Below are 10753 nucleotides of genomic sequence, written 5' to 3'. Positions count from 1 at the left end.
ATAGTTTTTGTTTTCAATGTAATTAGAAATAAATAACTATTCGGTTAAAAAATCTTTTATTTAAAATCATTTAGCTTATACCCGATTTTCAAACGAAAAACAAATGGTCCAGTAGTACAAATTGTGAAATGTTAGTATATGTATAGAATATAACATTCAGACTTTTCCCAATCGTTGCTTTTTTCTTTCTTGATACTCCTGGACATTGTCAAACTTCCTTTTGTATAATAATTTAATAGACTGCTTGTTTTCCATATCTGATACTCCATTACTTTGATCATTTACAAAAATTTGAACAGTTTTTTCCAATTCTATTGATATATTTGTATTTTCATATTTTATTGTATAAATAAGGACTGTGCCTTTAACATCAAAATAAACAAATAAGGATGAGCCATGCAAGGCTAGAGACGAAGGAAGTTGTTCAACATCTATTTTTTGTAGTAATCTATGCCTAAAACATTCATCATCACTATTCAAACTGTAAACCAGTATTTTATTAAAATTATAAACAGCTATAGCTAAAATGCTACATGATTCATCTTTTTTAGTAACGGCATAATGAACTATTGGTAAACTGTTAACTTCTATACCTTCATCAATCATAACTTTGGTAAAGTCGTCTTTTAAAGTTTCATCATTTATATCAAGGAATGTATCAATGCTATAGTGCATTTTACCAGTTACATAATCCCAACATCTGACAGTGCCATCACCAGATGTACTTGTCAGATATTTATTGTTATGCGGTAGAAATTCCAAATGGTTGACGAATTCTGTATGACCCAGACAATATGTATGAATATTATAAGTATTAGGATAGCAGGATACTCTTATTTTTTCATCTCTGTCTGAAGAAATAATAAATTTCCTATCACTAGTTTGCAAGACATTAAGTAATAAACTTAAATGACCCAGTAGCTTAATTCCATCATCTTCCTTTGAAATATCGTACATTAAAACATCACCAGTTTTATCGGCGACGAATATATGGTCACTTTGAGGTGAAAATCTTATTTTGCTTGCACTTCTGGGTAGGACATATTTTCTTTTTGTTTTAAATGTTGGCCAATTGTAGATGATGAGTTGCTTCGACATCGAAGTTATAATTGCTAAGTATTCACAATTGGAGGCAATAACAATATCAGAAATACTATCGTTGGCATCTCGAGATTCCACATCAATAATTTTGTGGTTAGAATAATCGTAGCAATCAATACGTAAACCTCTTGTAATAGCTATGATGTTTTTATTTACTGCGATAGAAGTCATGTCGTTAACTCACTCATACTTATGCAAAAAAAAAATATAATAAAATTTATAAATATTAGTATTAATATTATAACCTCAAAGTCGAATTGCAGTTTGGCGCCGACCAATGCGACGATTCTGTGACGGACCGGTGTCAACTGTCTATGTCACTGTCATGTCAAGTAGTGAGTAAATCAGTTTCGTTTTGAATCGACTCTAATTTTTAGACCACTTGAACTGTTACGCTGTAGCTTAATAAATAAATTGGTAGTTCATGTCTAAAAGCGATATCATTTATTAGACAGGGAGAGAGAGAGAAAGAGAGACAAAAAAAGTTATACCACTAAAGGTTCCATGACTCATGCGATGGCAGTTCTTTAAACCAGATTGCAACACGCTCTACTTTACAATTCGAAACACAAATGTAATTCTATACCATCATTAAATTGAGCTGTCCAGTGAGCCGAATTTAATTAATATTTAATAATTTAAGGAATCCGAACCGCCAATAGAAGTAAAAAGGGAATGTTAATTAAAAAACTTTAACAACTTAGTCGTGGATTGAAACATGTCACTTTCTTTTGTAGTTGACATTGACACTTTTTGATAATGTCATCATCAAATTGTCAAAGTCTTGAAAGATCTATTTAGTTTACAAAATATTACAATTTATGAAGTAGGTTTTAGGGATTAACGTTTATCCTTATAAAGAAGTTAAAAGATTTTATTATGGCCACTATGATAACATCTTGGAATCCCGAAAAAAAACACAGTGATGTTGAGAGGTAAAATTTCTAACCAAAATACTTTAGATTCATATCTAAAATTTTGTATGTATGAAATCAGTAAAGTTTTAAAACACATACGTTTCATTTGTACATGTCTTTATGTTTTCAGATGGATATGCATATACCCTGCGTATATAAATAGCAAAAAGACCCTTGCTGAGGGTCGAAAACTGCCAAAATCTAGCTGTGTTGAAAACCCTACACATCAGGAGATCCGAGATGTGTTGCTAGCTGTTGGACTTCGTGTTGGGGTGGAGAACAAGTTGTATTCGAGGGAGAGAAGTAAGGTATATAATTAACTGCATTGCAATTTATCTTTGCTCTGAAAATAGTCCCGCATTTAATTTCTTGGAAATATGCAAGTTATAAAAATTCATTTTAAGTTATCACTTCATTATGATTTTAGGAAATATTATACAGGGGCAGGATTCGAGTTCAGATCAAAAATGATGATGGCACTCCAGTTAAATCAGAATTTGGTACAAGAGAGTCAGTCATGAAGTATATCGGAGAATCAATTCCTAAGCTGAAAACTCGTCAAAACAGGTAATATTTAATTAAATTATGTTTTACCAATAATTGTCTTATTAGTTACATAATTAATTTTTGTAATTATTTTTTTATAGCTATGTCTCATTTTTTAAAATTGTGTATTCCAGTTAAAGTGTACTAAAATTATTTAATTTAATATGTGCTTTCAGACCAGCAGATCAACAGCCACAATCTACACAAGCTAGTAATAAAAGCAAAGGCAAGAAAGGGCGGCGATAAAACATGTTTTAAATAAAAAAATTGTTTATACTTTATACATAGTTTTATTTAAAGATTATTAACTAGAGTTTATATCATAAGGTTATGATTACAGTTGAACATGGATAAGCAAGAGTCCAAGAGACTGTGTGCTTGCTTGGTTTCTCTCTTACCAGAGTTTGTTGCTAATAAAGATTGTGTGGTCCAAAAAATGACTCTCGCTTATAGAGGTTGCTTGCTTATTCAGTTTCGACTTTATTACAACTTAATATATGTCACTTTAAGTTAACATGTAATTTTTCTCTGGGGTTACTTCTAATCGCCGTTTGAGACGGGTATATTGTATTTGTACTCTATGCATGAATTAGAATTGCCTTTTCAGTTAATTTATTTTCACCATTGAAGTCTTTAGCTACACTATACCCGTCAAAAATTGTAACAACGGGTACTTTATTATTAACTGTTGCCATTGTATTAAATGGAAACCTTGAGGTTACTGCTTCATTTGTTCTACGAACTTTTTTATTTTCTTTGGTATGTGCGCCATTTCTGTCAAGGAATCGTTTATCATCGGAGCTAATGACTGTGACACCGAAGTCGCTTTCTTCGCAATCTTCGTCGGTAACAGTTGGTTCTGTGACTTGTATCTTTTTGTTTGCATTTCGTCGTAATCCTGAATTATCGTTTGGTATAGCTGTTGTGCTTTTTGTTTCGTATTCTCCAGTTTTGAATTTATTTTTTCCTTTAAGTAAATCGACGTTTCGTCTAAGTTTTTCGTGGGCATTTTCTTCTGACGTAGTGATGATACTCTTGTCGATAGATCTTCCAGTTTTTGTATTTCTGGTACCATTTCTATTTCGGGATATTCCTCCAGAGGATCCAATGCTACTTGCATGGTCTCGTGGAGTACTGTAGGAATGTTCTTCATAATATTGTGCAATGGACTCTCTCTCCTCGTTTCCGGAAACACATTCATTATCTCCATTATCCCCGGTGAGATATCTTTCAATGCTTCCGTGAATTGTGGAGTTGCTTCCCTCACTGACTCCATTATAGTCTCTCCCAGGGCTAGCGGTATTTCTTGCAAGTAATACGGGTATGTTCTTATTCCGTTTGACACTGCGGATGTAACCAGCGGTAGTATAATCGGTCGGGGCGGCGGTAGCCTCGGCAGAGGCGACAATCTGTTCATTCGGGATCTCAGTGGGAATAGACGAGGAAGAAGCAATTGTCGTTTCGGTCGATTGAGTTTCTTCGATGTTTGCATTTGATGTGATTGTGCAAACGCATTTAGGTTCGTGATCATCCTTTGAGTACTGATAATTCCTTCTGTATTCGTTTCTGGTGGAAGTCTCGTAGGAGTCGCTTCCGTCAACATTAAGAAAATTATCAAACAACAGGCTGAGACTCTTAAAGAGTGGGATGTATTTGTGATTGATAGCTTCATAACTATCTATTGATCTTTCTGTGGTCCTATTCTTTAATTTGTTTAGTAATCTTTGTTGTCTTTTCAATCTGTTCGGTCTAATAGGTGGCCTTATCTTAAAAGTTTTTTTGTATTGGACTGAAGACGGTTTCTTCGGAGAAGCTGAAATATTGTCAGTTAATTTTAAATGTAATAACTTCTTATGTAAACGCTACGTTAAAGAAATTGTATTAATTATTGTCTTATAAATAACATACCTTTTCTAAGATAGGGCTCCGAAAAAAAAATATTTCTCGATAATACTGGCAAGCGGTCCTTTTTCGATTCAACTTTAAATATAGCTGAAAATAAAGAATTAATAACGTAATTTTCGTTCAATCGAATAAAATACAAAACATTCTACTAGTAATATATCAAATCAAGTTTGTGCGTATATTGTATATGAGATAAATTCTTTCACTGTATTTATTTTCGTGGGATATTCTTGACCTTATTGGGTTACCTGCTGAGTTGGATCGAGGCGTCGTTTGTAAAGATTGCTTCCCCCGCACTTCTTCGTCAATGGCCTCGTTTAAAGAAAACGGTTTTGCCTCCAAATCTGGAAGAAACATTCGAATAAATATGTATAATTTATTTTTAGAATTACTTCACTAGATTAATAATACTTAAGTATAATAAATACGACAATAATTAAACATTTATTTTTATGTACCTAATAATAGAACTTAATGCTACTGCGCATTGCATTTTATTCATAAACGGAAATATTTAGTTACAGGCTGCATCATAATTGTTATTCACACGTGCATTGTCAAGTCTTTTATTTAGGCCATGATTTCGTATACGTGCTCGTTAACGTAAATAAAAACACTTAGAAAGAATAACAACGTGTATTATCCGATTAAGATATTTATTAGAATTCTGTTACAGAGGTTTACACGACATATATAGAGCTCAGTATCAGTACAATTTGAAATCTAAATGTCCTGAGTTTCAGTTTTTGCTTTTCACCTACTAACGTACAGAACTGCATTTTATAGTAAAGTTATGTTTCAGTCATATTTAATTGGTTATAAAGTTAAAAGTTAATAGACCCTCTTAAACTTGAAACACATTTTTCATTTTTTTCTATATGCTAAACTTTTCTCTTAAAAACACGATGAAGGACAACAATTTTTTTTTTAATTTTTATAAATAAAACTAAACACTTTATTTATAGTTTTACGTATAAATAAGTTTGTAATCTATCAGAGAATTTTTTATTAATACAATATAATATTTTAATCGCAAAATATGAATCACATGAATAAAATATGCCAACTTGCACTCGCTGTTTTTGCTTGTGTAGTTTACGTTATATGTTAAAACAAAGCAGTCAATACTCAGTGTTTAAAATAAAAATTGGCAAAGTGAGAAAAAAGGTAAAAAATTGGCGTGACAAAAAACAAGTGATGACTGATGAATCTGACGAACTCAAACGAGAAATAAAAGTTGATTATAATAGAATAAGATATTAATTATTACGTTGTTCATTCCTATGTAATTAAACTACTACTTTTATATACTTCTTTATAATGTATTGAAAAAGGTAAATGCACTGACATAAACCAGTTTTTAAATTCCACCTTCAGACATAATTTGAAGTTGTAGGTAACGTTTAAGTTGTCAAAATTTGGATAATGAAAGTACAGAAAATGTTAAACGTAATTAGTTTTTGAAATGATTGAATATTAATTAAATTAGTATTCAAATACATTGTACTATTTCACGTATAATTTTATTTCTTTTTACATTTTACATTTATTTATTCAAATATACGTTAAAACATTTGACAGTATATTTAATACAGGAATAAAGAATAGATTTTGTCATAACGCTTACGTAACAACTTACCGCATTTTCTTTTCCTTACAAAAATGAACAAGGAAAGCGATGAGCTGTAAAATTGTGACTGACGTATATTTAGAGCCTAAAGAAATTCCTTTCGCAACGTTGGAAAGCGCCTAAAGAGAACTGGGATTATGTTTGACAGCCAACACTCCATTAACCCATCACATTAAAAAAAAATATTTACGTGAAAGGAAATATTAAGCTTGATACTCACTCTGGATAAATACAACACAATTAATCACAAGGTAGCAATGCCGAACACGGATTTCCATTTTCAAACATTTTCGATGAGAATAAGGCGCGACACGTAATGAAGCGGAATTCACGGATCGTGTTGTTTTTATGTATTAATAACTGTGGGTTTCGACTGTTGAAGCACTTGTTTAAAATCATAAGGTTATCCCTCTCATTCTTTAAAAAAAAACAGAGACAGTTATATGTGCCAATAACAGTCACGGCAGTGGAATTACACGGCAACCTTGGATATTGTGCGATTTTGCAGTTTCACAATTTTTAGCTTTGTCGGCTTTGTTTCTTTATTAATTGTTTTATGCTAAACGAGGATGAATATTTATATTTGTTAAAAATTGCTGCGTTAGCCAACTGCCGCGAGTGAACGAATCTAGTGTTGTGTACATTTACTGGATCTGTGAATTAGTATTGTGGAAACATAACGTAAATTTTCAAATTTAACACGACAAAGCGTTATTACACAAATTTATACTAATAGTAATTTACTTCACTACTAAGAAAATATGCCATGATAAGTTGTATTAAAATGTAGAAAATATTTGTTTTTATTTGGTATACAGTAGGATTAAATTGCCACAAGTCAGAAGGCGAGCGAAATATTCTTTATTTGATCCATTCTGGGTCGTCTATAAAGTTGTTTGGTCCGTTATTGAGTAAATGCCGTCGGCTTTATTTGAATACAAATTCGATAGTTCTTATCTCGGGGCGAAATGGAATCCGCGTAATGAAGTGAGCTCTCGTACGAGGGTATTCCAGCAACATTTCATTTCCTACATTTTTCTTACTACAAGTCCATCTTGCGAAATAAAAAAATCTTGCTTACGTTTTGACAAAGAAATAAAAAACAAATTGAAATAATAAACAACAAGCACTATTAACTAATCTATTCTTTGTGTTGTCAGTTTTAAATTAACAGATGAATTATTGATATGCCTAAGTGCAAGTTTTTATTTTTATTTTTTTAATGGGCTCCGTCTCCCTCTCTCTCATTCCCCCCTGACATGGTGATTAGTCCGTATTATCCTTTATTGACATAACTTTTCTTATTTTATTTGTCGAAGATGGCCCATTAAGATCCTAAAAATTAAAATGTCATAGTTAAACTCAGAAGTTTTTAAAAATCATAGTCTATCTACCTAACTTATATTTATATTATTATACTTATTCTTAATGTTACAGAACTTTCCATCCACAAGTCTTTAAAATGTGATTCCCGTTTCAACTGCCAGTGTTTAATTACATTTCCTCGCAGAGACTTTCAAGTAGGTTGGGTTTTAAATTTTTATCGCTCGTAACTGTAGACGTCTCGGGGTGGATTCGACCTGTCATATGAGGGACCTCGGGATTTTCATTTCCGCTCATTCTTTTAAATGGCCACAAGCTTTCCTCGAAGAGATGGCTTGTAACGGTTTAAGACTGTGTTTTGCAATTCTCATTTCAAAGTTATTTTGTATGTGATAAAACGATTTATTGCAGAATATTAATAAAATATCAATACGTACAATTGTAATATCAAATTAATTTGTTTTAATCCCGTAGCTAAATTTACCCGATAATTGCTTTATTCAAAGTTAATTAAAACAAAATTCTTTATTCAAAAATAACTACACAACTTTCACGTATGAAAGGCCTAAAGTGGATGTATAGAGTTAAATTATGCGCTCTGGCCATATTGATTTTCAACTGTTTATTTTGCACAAACTTAGCAAACATTATGGACATAATTAAATTTATTTATTAAGGCCATTAACAAATTTTAAAGTACACTTTTTCCTGAATTTGATTATAATAACAATGTACACAAAAGATTATAGGGACTATTAATTCTGTTTTTCATTTTCTCGAGCAACATTAAATTAAATTCACTTACAAAGATATCAGCCCCTCGGGAGACTTAAAGGAAGCGCTTGCCGCATATTCTTTACTTTTTTTTATCATGTTTTAAAGTAAACAATTGCTTTTTTATGTTTACTTAATCGATACATAATTTCATTATGTAATTTTTATAAATAAAATTTTACCTTTTAAAAGATTACGAAAACCTTTTTTTAATATTCTTAAATAAAGCGGCACCGCCTACGTATAGCTATGATGTAGTTTGATGAAAAAAACGTATAATACATGAAATAGACAACGATTTTTCAACGAAGTCGCTTAAAGCGTGTTGACATTTGGAGCAATAAGTTATAAAGGTATAGGTTAATATAGAGGTTTGAAACATAAGTAAATGATATTGCATAGAACTCACACAACAAAGACCTCAACTATTCGCCCAATGGATGGAATCTCCCAAAATGTTTGATACATTTGCAAGTAGATGCGGGGCTCCGGTTATGTTCATTGCAGAATACAAATTCGACCGCTCTTAACCGACAACGAGATGGTATTCATGTGATGTACTCGCAAATGAACTATCCAATACTAAGTATCGTCTTCAAATAACAAGCAAGTTTTGAAAGCCATCAAGTTATAGGGTATGTTCCACAGTTTTCAGTGTCTATTTCAAAATAGATCTTAATGTTAGATTTATTTGTCTTTGAAGGTTTTATTTAAAAAGAAGAAGGCAAAAGGGCTGTGGGAACATCCTAGGTAACAAAAAGATATGTTTATATTGTGATCTCTGTAGGCCTGAGTTGTAAAATAATTTTGTTTAAAGCAAGTCCTAAAAATAAAATGTCTATGATTCTTCGAAACTCTACGAAGACTAACTTTTTCACAGACTATAATAGTCATATAAATTATTTAATTAAAATTAATATTGATGTAAAATGTACTGGTCATTAAATTGCTTTGATTTAAAATAATAACAAAAGCATATCGCATTTTATATTAATTGAGATTAACTAAATCAAAGAGAAATAAGATTTTCATTATGCTAACAATAGTTATCTGATTTGTTGTCAGTATATCTTTACTAGTACACCGCAATTGGAATTTTCGTCTTAGATTATTGACTTCATTTTACTATTTGCTTCAGTCATAAAACATAACGACAAGCTTCGCTTGAATTACGCGATGCCAGATAGAATCTTTCTTTATGACGGAGACATTACTTTTGATTGGGGATACGATATTTATTTGTACTATTTCTTAAGATAAGATCCCTCTTATAAGTATATTGACGCAGCAAAATATAGACAAGGTGAACTACTAAATATTTATTGTTGATTGAGTTCTCTTTAATAACCTGTTTTTTTGGAAAGAAATATGAAAAAAAGCGTTGCCTAACATGAGTAGGCAGAAGAGGAGATGAACCAATAAAAATTAATTAAAAAATGGGATCCACCTGCAAGCAAAACCTTTCGATTAAAAAAAAATCAAAATCGGCACCAGCACCAGGGATGTAGTAACGCGGTAACACACATAAAAATACGGACGAATTGATAACCTCCTTCTTTTTGAAGTCGGCTAATAAAATACTATTGTTGCTGCATACCTCACTGTTAAATAGTATTTACTAATAAGTAAACAGATTTCTTTTACTTACGAGTATATGAGTCTATCTCGTTTCTAAAAAAAAAAACAAACATTGATGAGTAAGTATTTTTACTTCGTTTTTCAGAAAATCGTTTTCGCGTCTTAAAGCTTTTCCGCTTGTATCTGGGAGTATAGTGGTTTCGTTCCGACGGTCCGACCTCTGCTTTAAGGGATTTTAAGTGTTTCATTTCCGCTTATCTTTCCTTGAAGTGACGTTGGCTGTACCGCGAACAGTTTTGCTGTCTTATAAATTTATTTCTACGTTATTTTTAGCTAAATCTTTTCAGCTACGAAATAGAAAATAATTATAAACATAAATATGTCTGTATTTATTTATTCAAACATTACACATATTAAAATAATTATATCGCACGTATTCACTAAAAATGATTGAAAAACAAAAAACAGCTTAGGGAAGTATGTATGCCTCCTAATATAGATTTATATATTATTGATAGATAAATATATTGGAGAATGTGTGTTAATATAAATTAAAATCTATTCAATAATTTATATGTTTATACATGTGGCGTTGGTGGTGTAATGGTCAGCATAGTTGCCTTCCAAGCAGTTGATCCGGGTTCGATTCCCGGCCAACGCATACCATTTTTGTTAAGTGTTATTAAATGAAACAAACGATTAAGATATCCATTTGGTTTATAATACGAGTTATTTTATGGCGAATTATGCTGGCGTATTATAGACTAGGTAGTTAATTTTTTTTAGCTAATGAAGTCTGTCGTAACCACTATTTTTATATTTTTAGGGCGATGTTTAAATAAGTCTATATAAAGATCTAGATATTTATGTGTGTTATTAGATCGTAATAACGTCCTAAGTAATAAGTGGTGACTAGGGCTTAGTGATCAAGAGTGGGTTTGGAGCATGAAGTTGAACACGCACGAAAAACATCACCCGT

The 10753-nt window shown here is 31.6% G+C and overlaps 3 protein-coding genes and 1 non-coding gene across 4 annotated transcripts; 2 read left to right on the top strand and 2 right to left on the bottom strand.

Annotated features, from left to right (window-relative positions):
• Positions 1–39: 39 nt before the first annotated feature.
• Positions 40–1414, bottom strand: wuho (tRNA (guanine-N(7)-)-methyltransferase non-catalytic subunit wuho). The gene has a single exon (XM_013316031.1). It carries the CDS (start codon positions 1270–1272, stop codon positions 157–159), a length of 1116 nt encoding a protein of 371 aa, XP_013171485.1. The 5' UTR covers positions 1273–1414; the 3' UTR covers positions 40–156.
• Positions 1415–1867: 453 nt separating this feature from the next.
• On the top strand, positions 1868–2845 carry Srp19 (signal recognition particle 19). The gene is made up of 4 exons (XM_013315219.1): positions 1868–2036; positions 2149–2326; positions 2446–2585; positions 2741–2845. Exons 1-4 carry the CDS (start codon positions 1981–1983, stop codon positions 2808–2810), a joined length of 444 nt encoding a protein of 147 aa, XP_013170673.1. The 5' UTR covers positions 1868–1980; the 3' UTR covers positions 2811–2845.
• Positions 2846–2898: 53 nt separating this feature from the next.
• LOC106120032 (uncharacterized) lies at positions 2899–6428 on the bottom strand. The gene is made up of 4 exons (XM_013315207.1): positions 6320–6428; positions 4718–4813; positions 4473–4556; positions 2899–4377 (listed from the first exon to the last, which is right to left on the bottom strand). Exons 1-4 carry the CDS (start codon positions 6375–6377, stop codon positions 3143–3145), a joined length of 1473 nt encoding a protein of 490 aa, XP_013170661.1. The 5' UTR covers positions 6378–6428; the 3' UTR covers positions 2899–3142.
• A 3935-nt stretch (positions 6429–10363) lies between these two features.
• TRNAG-UCC (transfer RNA glycine (anticodon UCC)) lies at positions 10364–10435 on the top strand. The gene has a single exon. It is a non-coding gene; the product is annotated as a tRNA-Gly (tRNA).
• Positions 10436–10753: the final 318 nt, after the last annotated feature.

Source organism: Papilio xuthus, unplaced genomic scaffold (genome assembly GCF_000836235.2).
Source record: "Papilio xuthus unplaced genomic scaffold, Pxut_1.1 DF829129.1, whole genome shotgun sequence".
Lineage (NCBI taxonomy): Eukaryota > Metazoa > Arthropoda > Insecta > Lepidoptera > Papilionidae > Papilio > Papilio xuthus.
This window is presented reverse-complemented; position numbering and strand designations above follow the sequence as displayed.

Coding starts and splice junctions, on each gene's coding strand:
- wuho (XM_013316031.1), bottom strand. CDS start 1,272: ATGACTTCTATCGCAGTAAATAAAAACATCATAGCTATTACAAGAGGT.
- Srp19 (XM_013315219.1), top strand. CDS start 1,981: ATGGCCACTATGATAACATCTTGGAATCCCGAAAAAAAACACAGTGAT. Junction 2,327..2,445: donor ATTCGAGGGAGAGAAGTAAG/GTATATAATTAA, acceptor TTATGATTTTAG/GAAATATTATACAGGGGCAG. Junction 2,586..2,740: donor CTGAAAACTCGTCAAAACAG/GTAATATTTAAT, acceptor ATGTGCTTTCAG/ACCAGCAGATCAACAGCCAC.
- LOC106120032 (XM_013315207.1), bottom strand. CDS start 6,377: ATGGAAATCCGTGTTCGGCATTGCTACCTTGTGATTAATTGTGTTGTA. Junction 4,557..4,717: donor GCCTCGATCCAACTCAGCAG/GTAACCCAATAA, acceptor CTTTATTTTCAG/CTATATTTAAAGTTGAATCG. Junction 4,378..4,472: donor GGAGCCCTATCTTAGAAAAG/GTATGTTATTTA, acceptor ACAATATTTCAG/CTTCTCCGAAGAAACCGTCT.